Source organism: Cydia splendana, chromosome 10, assembly GCF_910591565.1.
Source record: "Cydia splendana chromosome 10, ilCydSple1.2, whole genome shotgun sequence".
In the NCBI taxonomy this organism is placed as follows: Eukaryota; Metazoa; Arthropoda; class Insecta; order Lepidoptera; family Tortricidae; genus Cydia; species Cydia splendana.
Window position 1 is genome coordinate 13,498,248 of NC_085969.1, and position 27,322 is coordinate 13,525,569.

The following is a 27,322-nucleotide window of genomic DNA, read 5'->3' on the forward strand; positions in this document are numbered from 1 at the left end:
ACTTAGCTTACTTTCGTTACCGTAAAAATGAAGCTTTTAGTAATAAACTGCTACAAATCGGTTGAAAACTTTGCAAAATTAATTAAATATACCTAATGAAAAAAACATAATATTTTATTATTACATTATATACAAAATCCGACCTTGGACTAAAAAAAGAAACAGGTGGGCTGTTTTAAAAACCTACACACTAATAGCCCTTCTGTAGTTCGATCTTCCCACCCACAGCCCACAGACATTAGCGGTCAGGCCTTCGGTCCAACGTAGAGCTTGACCTTCAGCACGAGGGGTCGACGGACTAGTATACTTCATTCAAGTTTATAAACGACTGCGCAAAGCTTAGCACAGATGCTGCTCTGGAACGGGAGCGTTCTCGGCTCGGAGATGTGGATTTGATGGAAGGAGCGGCAGAGCGCGGGGGCGCTGCTGGCTTGCTCAGCACGCGGGGGTCGAGGGACACGCGCCATTCACTTGCTAATGCCTCTTTGTAGGATATCTAAAAAAATAGAAATGATAATTGTATATTCAAAAATAAAAAAAATGTAGCGTACGTATGGTTTAGAAATCCAGAATTTCAAAAACCAGTTCGAAATGCCGATTCGGAATTAACTAGAAATATGTTATAATTATATTATACCTACATATGTTAAAAGAGGGTGTTTATTGCCAGACAAGTTGGATGGAACCTTTTAAACAACTATTAGCTTATTCAGACGCCTCTGCTGGTTTAAAAATAAAAGGAAATGCAAACATTAAAGTGCAAGTTAAATAAAGGCAACACATCTTTTGATAGGTACGCTTGAGTATTTGCAAAAACGGAGAACAAACGATATTAAAAATAATATTTGATGAATCTTACACCCTCCTTGACGGCGATCTCATGGGAATGCAAGAAGAATCCGATAATCGCAACGATGAAACCTAAAATTCCCCCAACACCGAGCACCAAGAATATCCCACTCGTATTTTTCATCTGGACGGAACCGCTGTCCTCATTTTTTTCCTTTTTTCCGTTTGAGTCATCATTCTGTAAGAGATATTGACACTATGATTTAAAAAAAATATACTTCTACAGGAAAATGTAATCTACTTCTACAAACGTAGTGCATAATTGTTTTCCATCGTATTTTCTCGGATACGTTCTTATTTGTCATGCTACTTCAGTCAACGTCAGTATTTTTTATACCTAGACTGACTGAAATAGCAAGACACGTTCGTACGTTTCCGTGAAAAACGATGGAAAATAATTATGCACTACATCTGTACCTAAGTATTGCAAAGGTTGATGGCAACCGATTTCGTTTGAGAAAAAAGACTGAATATTTGTTTGACCAATAAGTATTCCAAGTAGCCTTTTAAGTAATTTATGCCAACATAAATTACTTAAATCCCAATAGAGGTAACATTTGGACTGCGGCTGCAGGACCGTTACTGCTGTAGCTTTGCAATAGCAAGAAAGAGCAATGGATCTGTCAAGCTAGTAATTATAAATTACCTGGCATTCCTTGATATCTGGGCGGTCGGGATCTTTAACCCACCATTTATTTTTTAGGTCTTGAAGTTTTCCTTTTTCCTGAAGGTCCAATATTGCGTTATTTATAGCCATTCTATGTGGTGAGTCTGTAATGCAGATGTGTAAATAAAATGAATTTCATATTTCTCTTTTTGTGTAAATTATTACGAGTACAAGTGTTAAAAGTGATATCAGATAAGTTTATATAAAAAATGCACATGAATATATAGTTGTCAAAAATATTTACGAGTATATCTCACTTTATGTAGCTATGACATCGCCTGTACCTGTTTCGTGAGTTAATTAAATGCACACAACGCAAAAAATTGTGATATCACCAACAGATTATTAGTGACATTTAAAAGTATCACATCGTAAAGTTAATTTTATTATTTTGACGCCTCACGGTGGTGGACCATTCAATTGTGTCTACAACGAAATTCAACGAGTAAATTATAGTTTTTGATTCCTTCACTTCATTCCTATTATGCCCCAACCTTGATAGACATTTTAAATTTTATTCAACTATACACTACGTACTGACGACCTGGTTAAGGTCGCAGGAGTCAGCTGGATGCGCGTGGCGCAAGACCGGTCATTGTGGCACTCTTTGGGGGAGGCCTATATCCAGCAGTGGATGTCTTCTGGCTGATATGATGATGATGATGATGATGATGATACACTACGAACTAATACAAATAACAAACTGTTGTAGTCAAATCATAAAACGTCTGCGCATTTCATGATTTGGCTATGATTACGCATTATAACAATAGCATTTCTACTATATAGCAGGTTATTCATATATAAGTACATAAATTCATCTTACTTTTAGGCATTGCAATTCCGTAATCCTTGGAATCAAGTTTTCCTCCAACCATCTTCAACCTACAGTCTTGCTGCATAAAGTATTCAATGGTAGTTGATTCCATAAAGAATACAAATTTTCCTTTACTCCGTAACACGCGCTCCATTCCTTCATCATTGTTAGCTGTGAGTGTTGTAGGATTCGCGGTAGACATCCCTTGATAAAGCTTTTGATAGACTGGATCATTTGAGTTCTAGAAAGCATAATGGTATAAGTAAGTTTAATGACTGGCCTTCTAAAGGTAACATTTGGATTCGGACTTCATCACCAGCTTTAAAATCAATGGTAATGTCCTGGGTAAATAACATTTCATGCAAAAAAGCCGTTGGTAGTAAAGCAGCACACTACCGCTGCAGCAGTAACGCTGGCTTGAATTTGAATGTTATCTTCATTGGCAAGGAGGCCCGCGTGTGGCGCCATAGGTGTGGTGTTTTTTCGCTTACCCGAGAATACGTACACAAAATGCAAAAACAATCCATGAGCCTCACCTGGAAGAACTTATGCGTGGAACCATTAAGCATTGCACCGTAGCTGACAGCTGTCTGCTCTGAGAGATCCTTCGCACTCTCGATGTTGTTGCTACGACGATTGTTGCTCATGAAAGTTGACATGTTGGCCGTGTACGAGGCCGTCACAATCATGGCGAAGAACCACCACGTGCCTGCTATCCACCGGGAGCCGGCACCCCTGCAGCGGTAGATAACTTTATAGTAAATTGCTTGGCCTAGAATTGCGCGGAGGCGACCAGAAAGCCTATTGCCAATTTTGTACTGAGACTGACTGAAATAGCAAGACACGTTCGTACGTTTCCGTGAAAATACGACGGAAAACAATTATGCACTACATCTGTCCTTACCTAGGTAATATATCACACCCTTGAGTCATGATTGATCCCATCGTCAGCCACATACAATTGTAAAGGCTCCAAATGTTTTGAAGTTGTTTGGGGTTGCGATCGCAGGGATGCGGGTTTACCCAGTCTTCTTGGCTCATTCTAAAATAATAATGATTACCTAATACATTTGTAGAAAGAAGTGCTTGCACATATGAATGTTTTTATTATGGAGTATATTTAATTAGTTTTTGCAGTATTTGTATCCAAAAATCTTCTAGTTACTTACCTAGCACATATTAGTAAAACAAGTGATGTAATAATGTATACCACAGCGAGATACAGCCAAACGTCAGTGGACAGCGGGTTGACGAAAGAGAACATATCTGGGTCCGGTGGAGGGTCCACTTTGAACAGCATACTGATACCCAAGCTCATGAACGGAATTGAGAAATCCACCACAGCATTCCGCTCCGATGTTATAGTCAAGTCGGAAATTGCGAAATGGGCTTTCTAGAAAAGGATAAAAGTTATCAAGGAACGTGTTAATACATATATATTATTATTCGCTTGCCCTTTTTCCATGCATTTGGGGTCGGCAGAGGTCTTTTTTTCTAATCCTCTCTGTCGCCCGTCACTTCTTTATTCACATCCGTTTTCATATCGTCTCTTACGTAGTACATTCTTCTTTTCCTTACTTTGTATTTGCTCTTCCATTCCACATTACAAAGAAAACATTGTCATTAATAGAATGTACAATATTCGTTTTGCAGCATATTATTTCTACTTACATGTTCCAGTATTTCTCCTATTAAACCAGACCATCTCCTGCTGCCCTCTATTGGGCCACCGACCTTAAGGCCAGGATCTTCAACTACGTGGAACCAGCCGGGATGTTCTTTTTCTCTGATATATTTGAAAATTTCATCCATTAGATCGATGACGTAACCTTTAGGTGGATCCCCGTTTTTTGGTACAATATAATACGGGGCTTCTTTCCGTGTTACTACCTAAAATAGATAATAAATACTATTCATACTGTACGAGTATTATAAACTAGCTAGCTCTCCTTAAACTTGCCAACCTTACTCACGAGTCAGGAAAACAACGCTATACCTACAGAGTAAGTTGATATTCTAAAACCAAACAATGTTACAAAGGATCTATTAGCAGTTTTAAATAATTATGGTTTTGATGCTCATGTTAAAGTTCCAACTAGGCTCAATTCTTACATCGACCAAATTGCAAGTAATATAAAGAAGGTGTCTGTGAACATACATCATCTTGGACTTTCTGACCATGAGACTGCTCAGTCAATAACACTGCAAACTATTAAACGACAAAATACTTACACTACTTGGTTTGAATATAAGCATGGCTACAGCTTACATAATATACATACATTTTACAAATGTATCTCGGCTCTTTCTTTTTCTGAAGTCACTAGTTCAAATGATTCAAAAGAGGCATTTCAGCAATTTTATGATCTTATATGTCTATTTTATGGTTTATGTTTTCCAATTGTAAAGGTAAAAATAAATAACAGGACGAGCAGAATGAATTGACAAACCATAGGCTTGAAAAAATCATGTGCAAGGAAAAGGACACTATACTTTAATTATATCAGAAACAAATTAAATAAACAATCGAACAAAATAAAATACAAAAAATATAATAGGGTATTGAAAAGGTGTATATTAAATGCCCAAAAAATTCAAAACGCCAGATACCTACAGAATAGTAAAAACAAGTGCAAAGCCACTTGGAATGTCATTTCGTCTACCGTAAATAAAAACTGTATGGAGAACAATATAGACATCATCGGACACAACAATAATATCCACTCTAATCCTGTTGAAATCTGTAACATTTTTAACAATCACTTTATAGGTTCCCAAATAGCACTACGCTCTTCACCAAGCAAACAGTCTTGTGGATCTGTCTTAATTGACGCAAATCCTAACACTATTCTCTTAAAACCAGTGGACGAAAATGAAATTTATAAGATAATTATGTCATTGAATAATTGTAAATCTAGTGGCTATGATAATATTAATACAAAAATGCTTAAGTTATGTGCCTCTTATCTATGTGTTCCTCTTGCCCATGTAATAAATCTTTCATTTATAGAAGGTACCTTTCCACAAGAATTAAAAATCTGTGTTGTCAAACCATTATACAAAAAAGGGGACAATCAGGATTATAATAACTATAGGCCTATCACCTTAATCCCAATTATTTCAAAAATACTGGAAAAGGCATTTCACTGTAGACTAAATGACTTTTTAACAAAATATAATATTTTTTGCCCTGAACAATTTGGTTTCCGCAAGGGCAAATCGACATATCTCGCTTGTTTTGATTTAGTTAAGTTTATTGCTGAGTGTATCAACGAAAGCGTCCCCGTCATGTCCATGTTTATTTTTTTTTATTTTTTTTTATTTTATTTATTTGGAGAACCAACAGCTATGACAATACCATAGAAATTATAGTGGATACACATGACAAAAGCGTTTGATTTTGTCAATCATTCTAGACTTCTACACAAGCTGGAATTGTATGGTGTGAGATGAATAGCACTTAGCTGGATCAAGAGTTTTAAGTTTTAAGATTGTCCAAAGCTACATATACCTCGGCTCCACGATCACGAACAATGGTGGGTGAGAGGACGAGATCCGCAGAAGATGTGCTATCACAAGATCTGCCGTTGACAAGCTGAACAGAGTCTGGTGCAACCGCAACATCACTAAAACCACGAAAGTGCGCCTAATGAGAAGCTTAGTCTTCCCAATATTTCTTTATGGTGCAGAAACGTGGACGGTGCGTCTGAAAGATCGACGCAAAATTGACGCACTCGAAATGTGGTGCTGGCGGAGACTACTGCAAATTCCTTGGACTGCGTTTCGGACCAATGTTTCGATCTTGGAAGAACTCAAAGTGAAGGAGAGATTATCGTCGACTGTTCAAATACGAATCCTCAAATACTTCGGGCACGTTACACGAAACCAAAACTCCATGGAACGTCTCGTTGTCCAGGGACGAGTGGAAGGCAAGCGGTCACGAGGTCGGTCACCTACGCGCTGGACAGTCCTGATCAAATCTGCGACACAAACCACCATAGTCCAATGTTCCCGTAACGCTGAAGACCGTGGCAAGTGGAGGCGCATTGCGAGGGCTGCGTTATCCACGATAGATACGTCTCATCATACAACCACGACCACTCTGTCAAGAGTGAACGACTGAGGAGGGAGAGGGATCAAAAGTTACTTGGAAAACAGAAGGCAATGCACAGAAATTTTCCAAATAAAAGAAACAGGACATACAATACTAAAGCAATCATATAGGTCACATTTCAAAACCGTTAATAAAGGTATTCCGCAGGGCAGTATTCTTGGGCCTTTGCTATTCGTTCTCTACATTAATGGTCTGCCAAAGCCACTTTGAATAAAAGTATAATGTTTGCTGACGATACAACTTTGATAATCAAATGTAATAACAAAATTGATTTTGAACGTGACATAAATAATTAATTAAAGGACATTATTACCTGGATGCAAGTAAATGAACTACAAATAAATATTAGTAAAACTAAATTTATGCAATTTTCTTCGTACAACTCAAGCGACATTTATATACGTTTAATCGATAATAATGAAGAAGTCGAGAAAGTTGACACATTTAAATTTTTAGGAATAACCACAGACAATCACTTGAATTGGAAGGAGCATATTGAGCAAATTTGTAAAATACCTTGATAGATTCGTTTTTGCACTAAAAAGATTACGAAGTACTGTATCATCTGAAGCAGCACTTACAGCCTATCATGGATATGTATCGTCTGTTCTACTTTATGGACTGATATTGTGGGGCAATTCAGTAGATGTGGATAGAGTCTTCAAAATCCAGAAAAAGTGTGTCAGGGCTATTTGCAACGCACAATTTGACGACTGCTGCGTCCCACTATTTAAAAATTTGCATGTTTTACCCTTGCCATGCCTCTATATACGCGAAGTAAGTGTATTTGTCACCTCAAATCCACATTACTTTAAAACTAGGACTCAAATCATGGAAAGAAGGACAAGAGTGAGAGTATTAAATGGACTAGATAAACCGCTTGGAAAAAAAAATATTTACAGACGAAATGCTTTTAACATGTGCATCGAAATTTATAAACGCATACCCGAAGACATAAGGTCACTACAGGGACCTCTCTTTAGGCGTGTACTGACAAATTGGTTATTGGACAAATGTTATTATAGTGTTAAGGAATTTATTGAATGTAATGGGACTGTTATATAACCTGTATTGTTTAATGTTAATTATTATTATTATTTATTTTTCTGATATTATTTTATGCTTATCTAATAAATTTTGATTATATTGATTTAAAAATGTCCTAAATTATGTGTTAGGTATTTATGTAATTTAATATTTGCATGCCTGTATGTGGGCCGAATACACTGAGCAAAAAAAAAAACTGTATTACCAACTAATCAAAAACTGTATTCTGGCAAATAAATTATTTGATTGATTGATTGATTGTAAGTAAAATAGACTTATGGTTCTAAACTTGTATGAGGGTGTTACACATTTCCAGTTGGCCTGCTACAGATTTGAACATTATGTATGATATATTGTTTCGCTGTGCCCTAACTCTTTTATCATACGTTTGTCAAGCAGGCGTGAATACTTAATGTAGGTACACCTATATACGTCACGACAAGCCTGTTTCACGATCCTACCAAAACGATCAATCGAAGGCGTCAATCAAAAGTTCTTTATTCGCCTTTACTTAATCACGTTGTTACTGTGTTTGACAATCGCTTAAATCGATGTTGTAAATAGACAATCGCGATTCTTTATCTATCGCCGCGTTTCGATGTAAGATCAAGCCGAGTGAGCTACAATCCGTTTCATTCTGTCACTGAGCCTCGGCCACGGAACGCACGCTCGCGACCGCTAGCGCGATGCATTTATGGCTTCAGCGTCGTGTGCACGCTCCTGACGCTCTGAGCGTGCGTTTCGTGGCCCTGGGGTAACATTTCATGGAAACTTCATTTCACGGTGACATACTTGACAAGCGCGCTTGATTGCCTCGAGAGTTTCGTGACTATTTTACTCCTAAATCATGCACGTAAATAAAGATCTCACCCTAAAAGTAATATTTGATTTAACATCCGGAACATAGTTCAAGTTTATATCCTCTATCTTGTCGGTCGTCGAATTCCAGTTGCCGACATACACAAATTGGCTTTCATTGTTTAGTTTTGAATAGTGCAACATAAAATTAACACGTTTTCCTTTATCGTCGAATTCTACGTTGCCGGTGAATCCCTGACTTATTGCGGTCTGAAAATAAAAATAAATTGAACTAAATACAAAATATCAAGGAAAAAAGGCACAACATTAATTTACACCAAGTAATATCAAACCAATATCGAGTAATAGCGATAACGCTATGGGTCAAATATAATTATAGCGATATGGGAAATAGGACACCTTTCCTCAATTTGTTGAGTCGAAATGGGCCCAGCAAAGTCGATGAGAGGGCGGAGTTGGGGTGACAGGATGAATAAAACAACTTATCCTTAATACTATTACTCTGATAGTTACGAGTAGGTTTAGTTATAAGTCTACCAGTTAAGTAGAGCACACTGACTTGTTGATGACACATAACTAAAAAAAAAAAACTACTTACATTAGTTGAGAGTAAAGCGTCCCGTAGATTCGGGCCCATTTCCCATGGCTGAGTCCGTCCATCGTAGCACAGAGGCGGAGGTTGTGGTATACTGTATGAGCTATGATGAATGTTGTCTAACATGTATTTAATAGATTTCTCGAGATGACTGAGTGCATCTGCCGCCAAATAAGTTTCAATCTGAAAGTATTGCCGTGTGGATAAATTGGTGATAAGCGCTTTTCTTCAAAACATGCTCGGATATCTAATATAAAAAACGGTTTTGACAGCCAAACTAGATACTTATCGCCGTAGGTATTTAGTTAAACGTCTTCTGTGACTGCAAAAAATCAGGTTGTACATATCAGTTTCAGTCTTACTATAAATGGATTGGTTTATTTTTTGTTTACAATTCATTTGTAGCGCGAGAGAGCGGTTTCTAGGGGGCAATATGGAGCCCCTCGTTTATATGCGCGAAGTGATAGTAACAAGTTTTAGTTTCCGATTTAGGCCACAAGATGGCAGGACCCTCCAATGCGCAACGGAGCGTGCGTTAACTGTACGGGTTAACATCTGCTGCCACAATACCCTGCTGCTTGGCGTGAAGTGTCGATCGACCGCCTTAACGCGTACGGGCTATTATTGTAGAAGAATAATGTTGCTTTATACTTACTTTTTTAGGATTATCGATACGATTATCAGCCCACTTGTCTTTTTGTTCCATTGTTAAATGCCAGGTAGTCACGTTACCTTCGATGTTTATTGAAGTCAAGTCAACCGTATATGCATCTAAGGATGTTAATAGAATATTCTGAAATAATAGACAATTCATTAAAGTTAAAGTATCGGAATCCCAAAATAATTTTATTCCTAAACCTTTTTTATGGTTACAAAAATATGGTTTTTTATGGTTTGTATGGTTGGTGTATTATAATCATGCATTAAAATTAACAACACTGTTTTAGAGCATAAAATATGTCACTTTTAGCTTTCAGTAACAATTTCAAAGTAACTATTTATGAAAGTTGAAAAATTATGACAAAACGATTACCATAAATGGTATATCGACGCGAGAGATATATTGGCGAAATGCTTATGACATGACAAATTAGAATTTTTGACCTTGAAAGCTCTAGGATCAATGCCGAATACTTTAAAAATCATTAAGTATGTATATTACTTTCGGACCTTTTTTTTTCGATTTTGATAATGTTACTTATGAACTGTTACGTTACGGCAAAAGTCACTAAGACGATTTTTAAGCAGACTTTTGAACAAAATATGTCCAATTTGGTTATACCTCTTGAGCTACAGCTGCCCAAAGACGTATAAAAATATTTAAGCTTTATTCATAAAATAGCTTTATGATAATTACGTTGATAGTAATCAATAACTTACTTGGTATGCGGTGTAGTTCACCACACTTGTTATTTCCTCTAAATACTTTTTAATATTATCCGCTTTGCAGTCTATTATATGGTAACTGAGGCGAGCAACTTTAAAAACATGCTTGAATGTTTCTCTATTGTCGCCCTCAGGATATATTTTCTTGAAGAGTATAGGTTTTTTGTCATTTTCCCAAGTATTAATGACTTCTTGGAGACGAATAAAACCTTAAATCACAAAATGTTTATGTAAAGTATTTAATTTTATACTTATCCCATTTTAACCAATCAATTCGATTGGTAGACAAAACAATGGTCCCAGGTTTAAGTACCTATATCTTCATTTTAGTGTAAAGTACTTACCTTGGTTTTTATAAAAAAAGTAAGGGTACAATATAAACCAGGAAACATCTATGGAGTTATCCACAGACAATATGTTATAAGGACTTACTAAGAAAACAAATCAAACAAAACAAAGAAAACAAAAAAGTTTAGTTAAGTTTAGTTACCTACTGATGTACCCTGATAATTTTGACTAAGTATGGAGTTTCAACCTCACTATGTTTTACACTTCACCGAGTATAAATAAAAATCTGACAACGGGGAGGTCTTTCACGACGAGGGGAGCTGTAACATCAGCGTGAGGAAGAGTGACTCTTACACACGTGAAACTTAATGCACCTATAGTTGCCACATCATTTGACACTAGTTTCGAAATTTTATTAATTCGTTTTTCGAAATAAATAAGTACAGCGTGTCATAATATTGCATCTAAGACAACTATCTGAGGCTAAACCTATAAATAATAACAAACCCTTTCGTATACTTACTTCCTTCGTCTTCATACATGAATGAGAACCGATCCCAATCCTTCTTTTTGATATAAGTAGCGTAAACTTTCGAGATAACATCCGGGGGTGGATAGTAGGAAATTGTAAAACCTTCTTTAGGCGCTGATACAGCTGGTTCCCAATCCAAGGTTAGATGTGGAATCTTAAAATTTCATACGATTATGCTAATGATCGACGTTAATAAATATTTGACCAAAATAAACTTAACTACTACCAAAAATGAACTATTATGATATACCTATTAAAGCAATCAATAATTATAAGCATGCAAATAAAAGTGGTTTTTGTATAAAAAGTATTTTACACTCCAGTTTTAAATAAAGTATTTGTAAAATTAAATGATTATTTTTTGTAGTAAACGGTAGTAGGGAATGCTCGAATGTCGTGAGTTCAAACTTCCTTCGCGCTCGATAGTCATAATATTTTTATTAGGAAAAAATACAAGAGAATTGAATGTAATGTCTAATATTGTAAAGGTTGTCGAATTAAACCTACCTGTAATTTGTTGCTACGTAAACATACGTTGTCACAAATTCCTCTGGTAGGTCTGGCGTCAACTATCGCTGATGATCGAAAGCCTTCATCACACACTGAAATTAATAAAAATGTAAAATTACTCAAAATATCGTTAAACTTCAGTCTTTAAGTAACGTCCATAATAAAAACTATGGTTCGATAGTAGAATCTATATCTCTAGGTACTAACTACCTATATGATCTGTGGTACTAATAATGTTGTCATTGTTTGAAGGTCGGAAACTATCAGTGAGAAGACGTCAAAAATTAACTCTTCGATAGAGTCCGTCAAGGCTACCGCTTGACTTCTTTTAATACAATCAAGGCGTCATATTTTCTTAGAAATTTTAAATTTATGATGATAGTCCCACACTTTTTCAATACAAATTCCATGCAGAGAAGCTTGGTCCAGTTCTATTCTTCTTTTTATATTGTAAACATTAAAAAATATAGGTATCTCCTAAGATCTGCTAAGTTCAAATAAAAATTAAGTACACAGAAACGAACGGATTAGTTTAAAGGTAGAGCTTATTATATAAACAATTACTTTCCAATGACACTGTAAAGCTGTCAGGACTTCTTGAAATCTTCTCTTTGCCGAAGTATGAACGTCTCGAGTCATTTGCAAATTTTCTGAAGACTTCTACTGTTTTGTCATCCGACAACCTGGTGAACAATCCCCCTGTAAATTTCAAACAAACGATTATTGAAAACGTGTTAAGAAAAAAGGAACCAATGGTGCAGATCAATGTCCCTTTGTCAATAGACAGTATTTTTTAATCTCTAAACATACTTTTTGTCACTTGTTTTACCTTTCGTTAGTTGACTTTTGACCTTAATTGTTACTTATAAAATAAGCAGATTTGTTGATGCTTAGGCCATATTTCCAATGAGCTGCATGATAGTTACCATTCTATGTTTCGTATTTAGTTTTACTATGTTACCTACATACTAAAAATAAAACCGACAGTTTTGACACACACAACTTATACTTACAGATAGGGAATTGACTCCTTGCCGAAGTAATTGCCTTTATTTGGCAAATTTGCAGTACAAGTGCCAGTATAAACAATAATTTAAAGCGGTCCATTTTATACTTTTAGGCGTGCAAGCATAGTGAGAGCCCACACCGTCTGATATATTTTTGGAAAGCATTTTAGGTCGCGCAGACGGCGGCGTCGCGTTGTGATTGCCGGCATTTGACGATAGTTCTCCGGAAATAATACGGATAGTTTCATGTCTGAATAAATGTTAGAGTTTAGGCTGAGTTATTAAAGTTTGATTGCACTCGTCGAAGTGAGTGTTATGTCTGAACTATGTGGAGTGATTACAAAGTATTGTGATTTAACTTTTGACTAGTGGTAATTTTCCATATTGGTTTTTTGGTGCGTGAATGTGACAACATCAAATATGTGGAGAAGGACGCTACTATTTTCTATTTTCATGCAAACATGTTTGTGTCAGATAAGGCATATACATATAGAAGAAAAATCACAATTAAATATAGGTAAGCTTTTCTTGTATGAATATTAAGTTTAATACTGAGACTAAAGAACAAATTGCCTATCTTTTTTTTAATCTAATCGATGGGCCAAGCAAAAAAAATATTAGTTTGAAATTTATTGTATTTTAAACATGAATGTGAAAATGGCCTGCTTGACCACTTAACCCTTAAATGCATGATTTTTTCTTTTTGCCCGAAATTAATATATGTATCACATAATTGTTTGCCGACTCTAGGTAAAATAGTTAAAAAAAATATAACTTAGATTTTGTAATAAAAATTATCAACTTCTGGATATTTCCAAGTTTTCCGACTTTTCGTCTTAAAACGAATGTAATTTTTATAAATTAAAAATATTGCGTAAATTTAACTCTTAAATCATCACCCTACTACTTGATGTTTGGTATAAAGGTGCGTTCAAGAACGTAAGCCTTTTTTCTTTAAATCTGTGAGCTGTCTAATGCTTTGTAGACATTTGGCAACAGTATGAGAGCAATGAGACCTGACATTTATTTATTTTTTACTTATATAAAAATATGAACATTTCTTTTATTATGCAAATTGACATGTAATTTTTTTTTTTTTATTATCCTTAGTTCATTAAGTGAATTGTATATATAAATGACAATGTATGACCATTACTGAATAAATGATATGATATGATATGCATTTAAGGGTTTAGTTAATCTAAAATTTAACTTCCTTGAATCAAGTCAATATTATTGTCCGTTTTTAGAACCAAAGTAAACATTCACGTAATTTTCGACATTTTGATGACCGGTCTGGCCTTGTTGGTATTAACTCTGCCTATTAACCCGATGGTCCTGGGTTCGAAACTGGGATCTGGGTAAGGGCATTTATTTGTAGGATGAGCACAGATATTTGTTCCTGAGTCATGAGTGTTTTCTATGATTTAAGTATTCTTTTGTATATTATATTTATATATCGTTGTCTGAGTACTCACAACACAAACTCTCTTGAGCTTACTTTGGGGCTTAGTCAATTTGTATATTTACGAAAAACAATGGCCAACAGTGGGGATCTTCGAACCGGGTTCCGGAGTGGAGATGGGTGCCTTCAATGAAAGCATGAACAGTGCCGTGGGTGATGGCAACCGGCGGTTGGAGCCAATCATCATCAAGCCCACCGCGTCTGACAGCTACTCCGTAGTAACTGACCGTAAGTCTCAACTATACAAATACCACGAGTTTGAGGACATTTAGAAAGTACACTTGACATCAAAATCTGAATGATATCAGTTGGTTATCGCGCTTATGCATGTAATCTTTTTTTATGTTGTTTGTCAAAGGACATTCATATTATAGTCATATTATTCTTGCAGTGTGTACAGATGATTCAATAAGAACTATAGCCGTGCTTGGACCACACAATTTGATATCAGACAGGGGTGTGCTCAACCATTGCTCTAAATTGAATATTCCATACCTGCAAGCTACATGGCAGCCTTTTGACCCTGATTCCGAGGAAGAAGAAGATATAGAAAATTCCAATGACAATGAAGAAGACGAAAATGATGAAAACGAAGAACAGGAATACAAATTTAAAAATATTGCTATTAATTTTTTTCCGGACGCAAATGAAGTGGCAAATGCGTACGCTGATGTATTAAAATTCTATAACTGGGAAAGTTTTATAGTTCTCTATGAAGATGATTATGGTACCTACGTTTGAAGTCAAATAAGCTAATAATCGATATCTATTTTCTTTATTAATCTTTCTTCTTGGGTGTATTATTATAGACATTCTATTATACATATTTTTGAATATCACTTCTGCTATTCTTAATCGTTTAGTAGTTGAAAATGCAACAAGAGATCTCGTTAGGGCTCGTCACATTTCATTGCATTAGTATGCGATAATTGCGATATAATAAAAATTCGATGCACAGATAAATATTAAGATTACCATTGCCACCATTGTGAAGTATTTTATAAAGAGTTCCTCTTTCTATTACGTATACGATGCATTTTTTTCCAGGATTATTAAGAGTTCAGAAAATCATATCTAACTATTCAACAAATTTTTATGTGATATTTCGTAAATTGGACCCTGAGGCTGAAAACTACGAGGTATCTGTTTTTGGTATTAGAAACTTGGGTATTAATTTTATTGATGTGTTATAACAATTAATTATGAGACACAATAACATATTTTCAGATATTTAAAGAACTAAGTAAGATGCAAGAAAGTCGTATTATATTAGATTGTCATGTCGACAATATCTTAAAATATATAGAAGTTGCTGCCAAACTCAATATGCTTAACTCATATCAGGTAATATACATAACACCTCACCTAATATACATAATACACAGTATGATTTGATAATTATTGTTGTAATGTTACTTTTTGTGGCTCGTTAGCCGCTTCAGCTACTTTTGATTCTGGCTGTATAGTAATTACTACCTTCGTTATTTTAAAGCGAGATATGCCCAGGGCGATTTCTAAATTGTTGGTGTGGAATAAACTGGAAATATTACATATCGGCTAGGTGGTTAATAATCTCATTTAATTATTTTTTCAGCATTATACATTAACATCTATGGATACATCCCGGGTGGCGGATCAGTTGACCACATACGCTTCGAATTTTACTTGGCTTAGCCTTGCAGAGTACGAGAAACTTAGCAGTGCACAAGGCAGTCTTAATTCAAGAGTTAGTCACTGGAATAATGGTATCTCACTACCCGTTGTCAAATTTCCGGTATGTTATGGTAATTTCTTGTTATATGACAGTCGACTGATAAATAAAATCCTGAAAGATTTTGGATTGGAGAAAAAACTACGATAAACAAACAACATATATACTCCTACATTTACAAGTAATAAGGTAGTTAAAACTACAGAATCGATCATCTTAGATACGGATGTATGCATCAAACTTTGATATATACTGCGGCCAAAGTCTTATGACAAAGGTGAAAAGTATTGTGTCGGTCTAATGGCAAAGGTCCGGGCGGCTTGACAACTGTTACTGGTTGGGTTTTATTGTTTTTGATTATATATATACAAATAGGTAGTTAACATGTCTACTCTACTATTTAATGGCGTTGCATTGCATACTACAAAAATGTTGTCCAGATGTTACAGACGAGTGGTACCTATACCTATTAAGAACATATTTCAGTTTGCATTAAAAATAAAGTAATTTTCCAGAATGATGCTTTATTAATGGATGACGTTGCAAGACACGTCTTGGAGGCAGCGGAAAAATCAAGTATTCCCCCAGATTCCCAAGGAAAACTGTGCAGCAGTGAACCATGGGAATACGGAGCTAAGCTACAAGAACATATACTGAACGTATGTCTTATTTTATTCCGCTGCAATTTAATGACGCTTATAGTAAGACCTCTCATCCTACTCATTCCTCTATTCTGTTCCTTTTATTGATGTTATTTAAGCGGTGACCAACTAAGATAATTTGATTTCATGTTTCGAATGTGGCATACCTACAATGTCCAACTTTGCTGGTATAGGTAAAGGGACAAGTACTAGCCTCGACAAAACTTAATACTTACCATAAAATAACTTGAATATATCGTACATTGAAATATAACAAATATTTGATAATAACTTTTCAGACAACAACTACAGGAGTTACTGGAATAATATCATTTGATCCAATGACAGGCCGTAGAAAAGACTACACATTATATTTAAATGAGATACACCAATCACATTTGCATACCATTGCCACGTGGAAGTCTGAGCAACAGGAGTTTGTAAGCGACGAAAAGGCTATTGAGATACTAAGTAATCAGTCAAATACTCATCATTTCAAAGTAAGAATTACTTACCTCTATAGTAGAACATTGTATACACTACACTTATTACGATTATTTCTTTTTATTTCTGATAACATTTAGGTCATTTTTTTTCATTTGTTGTTTTTCATTTAACTATTTTATTATGTTTTTATCCACTTGTGTTTCGTTGTTTAAAATTAAAAACCATTTCTGACTGACAGGTTATGTCCCGACCTGCTGAACCATATATCGCGAAAAAGAAATGCTACATCGACCATCTACCGGGTCCCGACTGCGAAGAAGATGACGATGGACTTGAATATGAAGGGTTCTCGGTAGATTTGGTCACAAATATATTTAAAGTTCTCAAAGATGAGAATCCTGGATATACGTTTGAATTTGTGTATGACCCGAATATCACTTACGGAAAATATGACACCGTTCAAAAGAAATGGGATGGACTGATTGGAAAATTACTAGATAAAGTAAGTTTGTTTTACGGATTTTAAATTCTGATCAGCGATCACACATCACCCCGCGTTGAATAAATATTACCTTTTGTTAGAGATATAGATTTAAATCGCTATCTAAAATATTAACGACTTTTTTTTAGCAAGCCGATCTGGTCGTATGTGACTTGACAATGACCGAAGCTCGGAAGAAGCTAGTCGATTTTTCGGTACCAATTATGACTGTGGGTATCAGTATTCTCTTCACCAAGGATAATAAGGTCCCGATCGATACGCTGTCATTCCTCAAACCTTATTCTGTGGAAATGTGGATCTACACAGGGACAGCATACTGTATTGTGTCTATAGTACTCTTTGTTTGCTCAAGGTAGGTAAATATACCAGATTAAATGTTTTAACAGCGTTTTTTGTTATTATCCTCAACAGAATACTAGGTAAATTGTAATGCTTAGAGATGCTGGTCTATTAAACCAAATTTATTACGCAATATCCTTCCATTATGGTAAGAATGTGTTAAAATAATGTCACTAAAATGTCTAGATTTGAAACGCTTGAAGTAAGATTTATTTACATAATATATAATATAAAGTATGCAACGCACCAACAGTGACTTTATATCAAATAACTCTATTAAGCGCAGGTGCTCTATGTAGAAAAAAGAGTGATAAAATGATTAGCTTCTATAATATTCCAGAATATCTCCAGGTGACTGGGAAAATCCGCAGCCGTGCGAAAAGGAGCCAGAAGAGTTGGAAAACATATGGAACTTCAAAAATAGCACCTGGCTAACAATGGGGTCTATTATGACTCAAGGATGTGACATTTTACCTAAGTATAGACTTTATGTATCCTCCTAACGCCCAAAGACCTTTGAAAAGATTTTGAGTAGGAACACAAGTCAGTTTCGTTATCGTTTAAAAGTACCTAGCTGAATTTAAACCTACACAATTGGTTATAGTCTGTAGGCGTAATTGCAAAACATGTTTGGCTTCGCAAACCATGTTACTTTATTTGCCCAAATAAAAAACATGTATTTTTCCTGAATATATTCTGAGCCTGTACCATGCAAACCTATTAAAAGGACTTCAAAGGTTTCATAGTTTAGTTTAGTTTAGTTTATTTATTTCATAATGATACATTACAGTATAAATTATTCTTACGCTAATCTACATGAATTTACATTATGATCGTCAATAATTTAGCATGCAAACATAATTATACAATCTCATGTTACTTTTTATTGAAAGTTTGTTATTAATTATGTTTATGGTTTTAATAAATCTATACATATAATAAAGCTGAAGAGGGTCGAAAGTCTGTACATGGAAGATATTCGAAAAAAAGTTAGGTGGGGATACTTAGAATCGATAACAGAACACGTTCCAACAATTTTTAGAATTTTTGTCTGTTTGTCTGTTTATCTGTTTATCTGTTTGTCTTTTTATATGAACGCGCATCACGTGAAAACGGCTGAACGGATTTTGATAGAAACTTTACTAATCTGTCGAGAAAATCCCCGGCCAGGTTATAGGCTATAAAAATTCAACTCCTAAAAGGGGGGGTAGCTACAACACTCGATTGACTTAAGTTTGCCCTTGAATCTTATGGCGCTACTTAGGAAGGAGGGGCAAACTTTTTTCAAATATATGCTACCACTATAGAGTACCCTGGTAAACTAACATATGGCGCTGAATTTAATACGTTGTGATATGAATAAGCCACCGAGGAAGGTTTTTGCCAAATTAACTCTAAGTTCAGAATAGGGGGTACGGATATCAACAAATTTAATTGAATAATTGTGTTGATTTAATAATACAATAAAATTAAACGACAAAAAATTGATTGCCACACATTGCACAGTGCCATCTTTTGGGGCACAGAGTAAACATTAAGTAATCAAGAAAACTAAAAATGAGTTTACATAGTTACGTAGTAAAATAAACACACATATCAACACGCGTTTAATTGCATAATTATTTAAAATTATTATTTTTCTCCGTCATGAATTATACCTAATCGTAATTATATCGCATCCATATCAAATCCATATTCATACGTATCGCCTCCTTTAAGCATTTAATAATGGCCACGAAGGTGGGTACTTTAAAAAAAAAACATTGACCTCTGTCATTTGCAGTACCGGATTAACCCTTTTAAGCAAAATAAGCACTTGCTTAGGGCAACACGTCTAGGGGGCACCAAAACCGTAGGCAAGAAAACGCGCAGGCTGCATCAGCATTGCAGTTGTCGTGGAGTAGGTACCTACATGAAACTTTTATACGTGTACAAGTACCCATCTAACAACGAAGGGTAGTAGGGATCAAGTAAGAGAGTGAGGGTACGTAAGAACATCTCCAACGTAGGCTTTCGATTTGACCTTACGCGGAGGCCCTTAAAGTCATGGAAAAAATCTTGCTTTCGGGCTTGCGGCCAACCGATTTTTTCGACATAGGTTACCGATTTTATAGCGAATTTTGCTCTCTTGCACGCCAGATTTGTCGGCCAAGCCGAGTTGCTCCTTAGCCGCGATCCTGAGACCTAACTGTCAAAGTGTTATAAGGGGCCCCGTGAAAGCCGAAAACTAAAAGCATCCTATAAAGTACCTTAGCGCTTTCGAGTGAAGCCAAAGAGCGAGCAGTAGGATTTATAAGAGTCGTGATTACATGCATGGATTCGATTTCAAGCCACTCTTTTGCAGTTGGGCGTTAGGTCTTATGCGAGGCCTTCTGCCTTACGGCAAAGTTGATCTTCTGCCTTAATTACACTTGGGCGTGGATCCAAATCCAAGCTTTCCTCTTTCGCAGCTGGGCCTTCTGCCTTGCTCACACTTCGCCAATTCAATTCACTTGGTCAATTCCAAGCTCTGCTTTCTTGCATCTTTCTCTGTATGAAAACAACCTCGCTGAGACCCTTAAATATGCCCTATGCGAAGCTAGGCTGATAGAAAACTGTCCCATCCCTTCTCTGTATGAAATCCTGGATTCGCGCCTGGTTGGGACTAAAAGTAAAAATGTACAACTGTCTATCAAATTGCGTTTTTTATATCGAAAAATTTTCGCGCTCGCTTTGCTCGCGTTTTCAATAACTTTCTAACATATGATAAAGGTGACATTCGGGTGGCGACTGCAGCAGCATTACTCTGTTGCAACATTACTGCTGCAGCACTGTCAATTTTCGTGATATGGGATGTGACTGATTTCCATACTAAAAGTAAAAATGTACAACTGTCTATCAAATTGCGTTTTTATATCGAAAAATTTTCGCGCTCGCTTCGCTCGCGTTTTCAATAACATTCAAAGATATGATAAAGGTGATAATCGGGTGGCGACTGCAGCAGCATTACTCTGTTGCAATGTTACTGCTGCAGCACTGTCAATTTTCGTGACAAAATGATGTAACTGATTTCCATACTAAAAGTAAAAATCTACAACTGTCTATCAAATTGCGTTTTTATATCGAAAAATATTCGCGCTCGCTTCGCTCGCGAATTCAATAACATTCCAAGGTATGATAATGGTGACATTCGGGTGGCGACTGCAGCAACATTAGATACTCTGTTGCAACGTTACTGCTGCGGCACTATCAATTTTCGTGATAAAATGTTGTGACTGATTAATTTATTTATTAATGCATGAACGTCACTCAATTTACCAAAAAAAATCAATGTAATCTTGATGACCCTAGGGAGAGGGGGCACCATGGTCTAGGAATGCTCAGGGCATCAAAATATCTTAATCCGGCACTGGTCGTTTGCGGAGTCAAACGATTTGGGACTCGCATTTTATACGCATTACCATGCCTTCCCGAAAAAAATCGAATCATTTGCGAAAGTCTCGCGACGCATTGAGGTTACAAGGGGCACGGTCTTCCTCAGGCGTCCGTAGAAGACCACGGTGAGTGGCGCTCTAGCCAGGCAGGCCGCTTCGCTTTCGCTCGCGCGCGTACCTATACCTTACTGTATCGTCCGATATACACCTACTACTCTGTCGTTTAAATCACGTGTAAAATTTGAATAAGGGCGAAAAAAACTATTGCTTTTGGAGTGTAGTTTTATTTAGTGGTACCTAATTGTAAAATATTTTATCTGGACTACAGTCCTCTAGCATATCCATCTGTCAACTTTACTTCAAGTTCCGCCTCCAGGAGTGGGAGAGAAATTAGGATTAGAAAGTAGCAGCTTACTGATACAGACCAAATTCCACGCGGGCGGAGCCGCGGGCACAGCTAGTTTATTATAATTGCTCAAAAAAAATTAAAATGTATAGTTGGATAAAAAAAAAACAATGTCAACAATGATAATCAAATTACTAGCGAGGAATATTTCAGGGTGATAGTCTGAGTCCTCTGTGGTTCTGCCTAGCTCTGAATCCTCTCAGTACCTTGCTGAAGAATTTAGAACTAGGTTGCCGGCTTCGGAGAGGGGGTGAAGTCATTTCTCACCTTCTGTACATGGATGATCTCAAATTATTTGCACCAAATAGCCAAGACTTGGTGGAGCTACTGAAAACTACCGAAGTCTTCAGTAATGCCATCAACATGGAGTTTGGTGTCGATAAATGTGCGGTTATGCATGTACAGCGGGGGAAAGTTGTAAATTCAACAAATTTACAACTTTCTGAGACAATGTCTTTCAGATCCATCTCTGAATCAGAAACCTATAAATACCTTGGCATGTCACAGTCGTTGGGTATTGAGGAAGAAGGTATTAGACGGTCGGTGAAGGAGCGCTTTTTCAGTCGGCTCACAAAAGTACTCAACAGTCTTTTGTCAGGAGGCAACAAAGTGCGCGCCTTCAACGCCTGGGTAATGCCTCTACTCACATACTCCTTTGGCATACTAAGGTGGACTCAGACCGAGCTGGATGCCCAGGATCGGAAGGTCCGACAGCTGCTCACCACACACCGTATGTTGCACCCACGCTCGTCTGTTATGAGATTGTACATCCCACGGAAATGTGGAGGTCGCGGCTTTCTAAACGCCAAAAATCTCCACAACCGTGAGGTGTACAATCTCAGGAATTATTTCCTCAACAACGAGTGTGGGATGCATCGTGATGTGGTGGCAGCTGACAAGGGCCTCACGCCGCTCTCCTTGGCGAACGAGAACTGGCGCAAACCTGTAGTACTAAGCACCGAGGACCGCAAGGCGGTATGGAAGGATAAGCAGCTACACGGGCGGTTCTACAAGGCCCTCACGGGACCCGATGTGGACCTGCTCGCGTCGGTGAACTGGTTACGATTCGGGGACCTCTTCGGAGAAACCGAGGGTTTTGCCTGTGCAATTGCGGACGAAGTGATGATGACGAACAACTATCGGAAATATATCCTGAAGGACGGTACGGTCGACATTTGTCGGGCATGCCGCCGTCCCGGAGAGTCACTCAGGCATATTATCTCCGGTTGTTCTCATCTTGCTAACGGCGAGTACTTGCACAGACATAACCTCGTAGCCAGAATTATTCACCAGCAGCTTGCCCTCCTATACGGCCTTGTGGACCGCGAAGTGCCGTACTACAAGTACTCACCTGCGCCAGTTCTCGAAAATGGTCGTGCCACGCTCTATTGGGATCGATCTATCATCACTGACAGGACTATTGTAGCCAATAAGCCTGACATCGTGCTGATAGATCGATCGCAGCGCCGGACCGTGCTCGTCGACGTCACCATCCCCCATGATGAGAATCTCGTGAAGGCCGAGAAGGACAAGTCCAGCAAGTACCTAGACTTAGCCCACGAGATAACCGCTATGTGGGATGTTGACTCGACGATCATTGTTCCTATAGTCGTGTCAGCGAACGGTCTCATAGCGAAGAGTCTCGACCAACACCTAGAGAGACTCTCGCTGGGTGGTTGGATCAAGGGTCAGATGCAGAAGGCGGTAATTTTGGACACGGCGCGTATAGTACGTCGATTCCTCACTCTGCGGCCCTGACCACCGGCAGCTTGGACCCTGCCCCGCTGCCGGCGGCACCCTAGGTTAGGTTTTTTATAATGTGTTTATATATTTTTGTTATGTTTTGTAAATGTTTTTATATTTTACTTTTATACTCACATTGTAAAACCCTAACCTAAGACCCTAATTGAATAAAGATCAAATTACTATAATTTAAAAAGAAATTTGAGAACTATCGTCAAATTGAAAAAAAAAACTCAATAAATAACAGAATACATGTCTAATATCTCATAATGATCGTCATACTAAAACTAAGAGCATATAAGGACAATGAAACTCTGGGCGCTAAGAGGATATTGTAACTATAAACTCATCTAATATAATTTAATATTATCTTTTTATTTGCCTCAATAATATGAAACCAGTGAACTTTCAGAGCTTTCGGCTCCCGTTGGGTATGTGCCATGTGGTGGTTTTTCGCCATGATTGTCTGTCAAACTTATATCGCCCAGCTAGCCGCTTCACTAACGTCTGCTATGGAAAACGCACCCATTGAGGGAATCGAAGACCTGGCCAAGCAGACCAAAGTTCTATACGGAGCTTTTGAGGCAGGCTCCACTATAGAGTTCTTTAAGGTATGAATATTTGCGGTAGACGGACAGGAGTCTTTTTCTAGAACGGTAAATAAATCTCATTAGTCCATGAATGTCTAATCAAATGAGTTTATCATTTATGAAAATACATGGGTCCCCATGTAATACTGGCATGAATAGTTCGATTCCCAAGATTTTATAGTCCTTTTTTTGAAAATTGTGTGATACAGAAGAATTATTGTATGTATTTTAAATACGTGTCCGGTTTGCAAACGATATGATTATATCTACACTATAATCGACTGACAAGCATCTGCAACTTTTTTTGACACTTAAAACATTAAGCCTAGACTTAACATCATTCACAGAATTCGAAAGATAAGATGTACCGCAAGATCTATGAGAATATGATAGCAACACCAGGCGTATTAGTAGAGAGCAACGAGGTCGGAGAAAAACGTGTATTAGCAAGCAAAAACAAATTTGCATTCTTCATGGAGTCTGCCAGCATTGAGTACAAGATGAAACGGAATTGCTTGCTCAAGAAAGTGGGGGGTGAACTGGACTCAAAGGATTATGGGATTGGAATGCCTGCAAGTAAGTCTAATGCACAAGTAAATAATGTACTTCAACTCTTTTTTCCCGACCTACACGCATAGTACTCAGCGCGATATTAGGTAATTCGCTTACTGAAGGCCCGCGAGCAGCGGTCAGCGCGGTGCGTAGTGCGTACGGCAGCGCATCGGCGTTCACCTTTCGCCTGTTGGAGTTATACTAAAACGCTCTCTGGACATCATACATATTGGCCTGTCAGTGCCGACGGTCAGCGTGACACTAAAACCAGCCTAAAAAGCGCTTGACTTGATTTACTTCAGAAATCATCAAATCACCCAAGTCACGGACGACGCACGTCTTTAAAAATTGTGGCATTTTTTTTTCAGATTCACCGCATAGATCAAAAATCAATAGAGCCATATTAAAACTAAAGGAAAATAATAAATTGAATGATATCAAAGACAAATGGTGGAATGAAAAATTTGGCGCTATACCATGTGAAGTAAGTTTCAACAAAACAAAGGGTACAATGATGAATAACTTTGCTGACGTAATTTTGACAGCTGAACTAATTGACGAATATACATATGAACCTTAACGATGAAAATATTTTTTGTGGTAGATAACTGGATTGTTTGGCAATTAGGTACATTCATCCTTGACAACCCAGTAGTTATTTAGCAGTATTCAGTATCCTTAATATTTATTTCTTTTTGTATGCCAAATTTATTAGACAATTGTTCTAATATCATAGTCAAATTAAGTAGATTATTACAAAATAAATATACTCATATAATATATCTGTGCCTCCAGTGTAAAAGGGTTAAACTCAAAAAATTGAATTTTTCAGTATGGCCGAAAAACGTTACAAACCGTGTTTTCTCTGCATTATTTCTAAAAAAATTAAGTTTATGTTTTTAGTTTAGATAGCTTAAGTTGTGAATTATAACTTGTCATTGAAATTAACCTGACATAATATATGTGAAGGTAACAGAAATATTGGCTTTAAAAAAAAACTTATATCCCTTTTCACAAAAATAATGAATGTGTGAAAAGGTTAAACTGCACTTTCTCTAGTGGTGCTAAAATCTTTTTCAACTTTTGTACTGTGTAAAGCTGTAAAGAAACCATTTTGGGATCATAATATTGCATTTTTTTAGAATGATGGTAAAAAAGAACAAACCAAAAATAATAATATGAATGTAATTAAAGACTGACTTAATTTCTTTAATTTATCTGTTGAAATTGCGAATGGGCAGTACAACAGGGCAGTTGTACTTGTTGGTCTTACTTCCCCATCTTTGTTTTTTTTTTGTTTTTGTTGCCCAATTATTTCATAATCAGTCTTCCAGGTGTCTTTTCTTCGACAGGACTTTCTTTTTGATATTTGAATTCGCTCACCTCAATAAACAACAACTTTTCCTTTTTTTCGTTTACCTTTTCTCGCAGTGACTTCAGTTTTCCATAGCACACTGAAGTTATAAAAGCTGATGGCATGCGTCATGATTACACGAGCGGAACTCACAGGAGCCGAGCGCCGTACGCGCCGCCGACCCCTCTTCTGCACCCCGCACATCCTATTGACTTCCACCGTTTTGCACACATTGATCAACTAAAAAAATTCATATGAAAAGGAATCTAAGTGAACATTAACCATAATCATTAACTCAATTTAGCGAAACTAGATGGTGAAAAACGGTCAAAGTAAATTATTTATACCCCTTTAAAATACAATAAAATAAAAATATATTTATTACCCGAACACAAAACCAGAACTTTAACCCTTTTGCACAATCGATATCTCAGCAATTAGACGTCGTAGAGCCGTGGGTGTCAGCACAAAAGATGTAGTTTCTTGAAATAAACCTTTTACTGGCAAAATTTGTAATTTGGACAAACTCGAGTTAAACCCTTTTACACTGGAGGCACAGATATCAGACCCAGTAAATAGGTGCATTATTGTTGATCGATAATGCCGCCAGGCGCATTCGTACTTTATTCTTTTTTTATAAAGTTTATTAATATATAATTTATTTCAGGATACGGTAGATCTCAACGACGTGGAAGGTGACTTGGAACTTGAGAACTTAGCCGGTGCCTTTTATGTGCTGATCGGCGGACTTTTTGTTGCGCTATTTATTACTGCTGCCGAGTTCATGAACGAAGTCCAGAACATAGTGGTTGCTCGTCGTCGTGAAGTAAGATACTAATGGTGCTAACTGATCGTTATTTATTTGTTGTGTACAAAATGATGTTATAGAATTCGTCTGAATATTTACAACAATTTTTTAATGAATTTAAGCGTGTGAATGCTACATTAAAAAAGTGTTTGTGGATATACCTAATAAGTACCTACATAGGTACTTGTTTAACAGTAAGGGCCACAATGACAGACCCTAACCCAAGGGCCATAATCAATATATGTATGGCGGTAGGCGTCAGCGTCTAGCGTACAGTTCGTGGAAGAGGCGTTTAAAGCGCAACCATCTTAGACCCGCTGGATAATGTGACAATGATAAAGATATATTTGCAGGTGACCCACAAAGAAGCGTTTATGGCGGAGCTGAAAGCTTCCCTGAACTTCTTCCAGCTCCAAAAGCCGGTTATGTGCAGCCGCGCCCCATCTATCGCTTCACGCGGATCTTCTCAGAGATCGCTGAAGTCGCAAAAATCGAACAGGTCGAATGTGCGCGAGCAGTTTCTTACCAACTTTCTTGAATTTGAAAAGGGACAGAACTTATAAATGAACATCCTGGAGCCACGATTTATGTTGCTATGAGTAAAAAAATACATAATTTTAAGTTCCGTAAAGTCAGGTAACTATAGTCCTATACCACAAACTGTAGTTCAATTTTTAACGTTGATTACCTATTGATGAGCCGAATTGAACTATGTATTAG

At 37.0% G+C, this 27,322-nt stretch overlaps 2 protein-coding genes across 3 annotated transcripts; one reads left to right on the plus strand and one right to left on the minus strand.

The window, feature by feature from the left end:
* Positions 1-233: 233 nt before the first annotated feature.
* Positions 234-12,935, minus strand: LOC134794325 (glutamate receptor ionotropic, kainate 2-like). Of its 2 annotated transcripts, XM_063766108.1 has the most exons (16): positions 12,638-12,934; positions 12,189-12,323; positions 11,622-11,716; positions 11,106-11,268; positions 10,289-10,503; positions 9,564-9,701; positions 8,912-9,091; positions 8,365-8,562; positions 4,005-4,223; positions 3,503-3,726; positions 3,238-3,375; positions 2,870-3,068; positions 2,343-2,574; positions 1,496-1,620; positions 860-1,027; positions 234-496 (listed from the first exon to the last, which is right to left on the minus strand). In XM_063766108.1, exons 1-16 carry the CDS (start codon positions 12,729-12,731, stop codon positions 299-301), a joined length of 2,721 nt encoding a protein of 906 aa, XP_063622178.1. In that variant the 5' UTR covers positions 12,732-12,934; the 3' UTR covers positions 234-298. The 2 variants fall into 2 exon arrangements, with proteins under 2 accessions (XP_063622178.1, XP_063622179.1); XM_063766109.1 differs by lacking the exon at positions 3,238-3,375 and having other exon boundaries at positions 12,638-12,935.
* An 87-nt stretch (positions 12,936-13,022) lies between these two features.
* Positions 13,023-27,188, plus strand: LOC134794322 (glutamate receptor ionotropic, kainate 2-like). Its single transcript, XM_063766102.1, has 16 exons — positions 13,023-13,148; positions 14,181-14,324; positions 14,488-14,823; positions 15,144-15,235; positions 15,324-15,440; positions 15,691-15,870; positions 16,323-16,466; positions 16,748-16,948; positions 17,134-17,397; positions 17,526-17,749; positions 18,077-18,214; positions 23,711-23,909; positions 24,236-24,464; positions 24,809-24,924; positions 26,462-26,620; positions 26,956-27,188. The coding sequence occupies exons 1-16, from the start codon at positions 13,052-13,054 to the stop codon at positions 27,163-27,165; spliced, it is 2,850 nt and encodes a 949-aa protein (XP_063622172.1). The 5' UTR covers positions 13,023-13,051; the 3' UTR covers positions 27,166-27,188.
* The last annotated feature ends 134 nt before the right edge of the window (positions 27,189-27,322 follow it).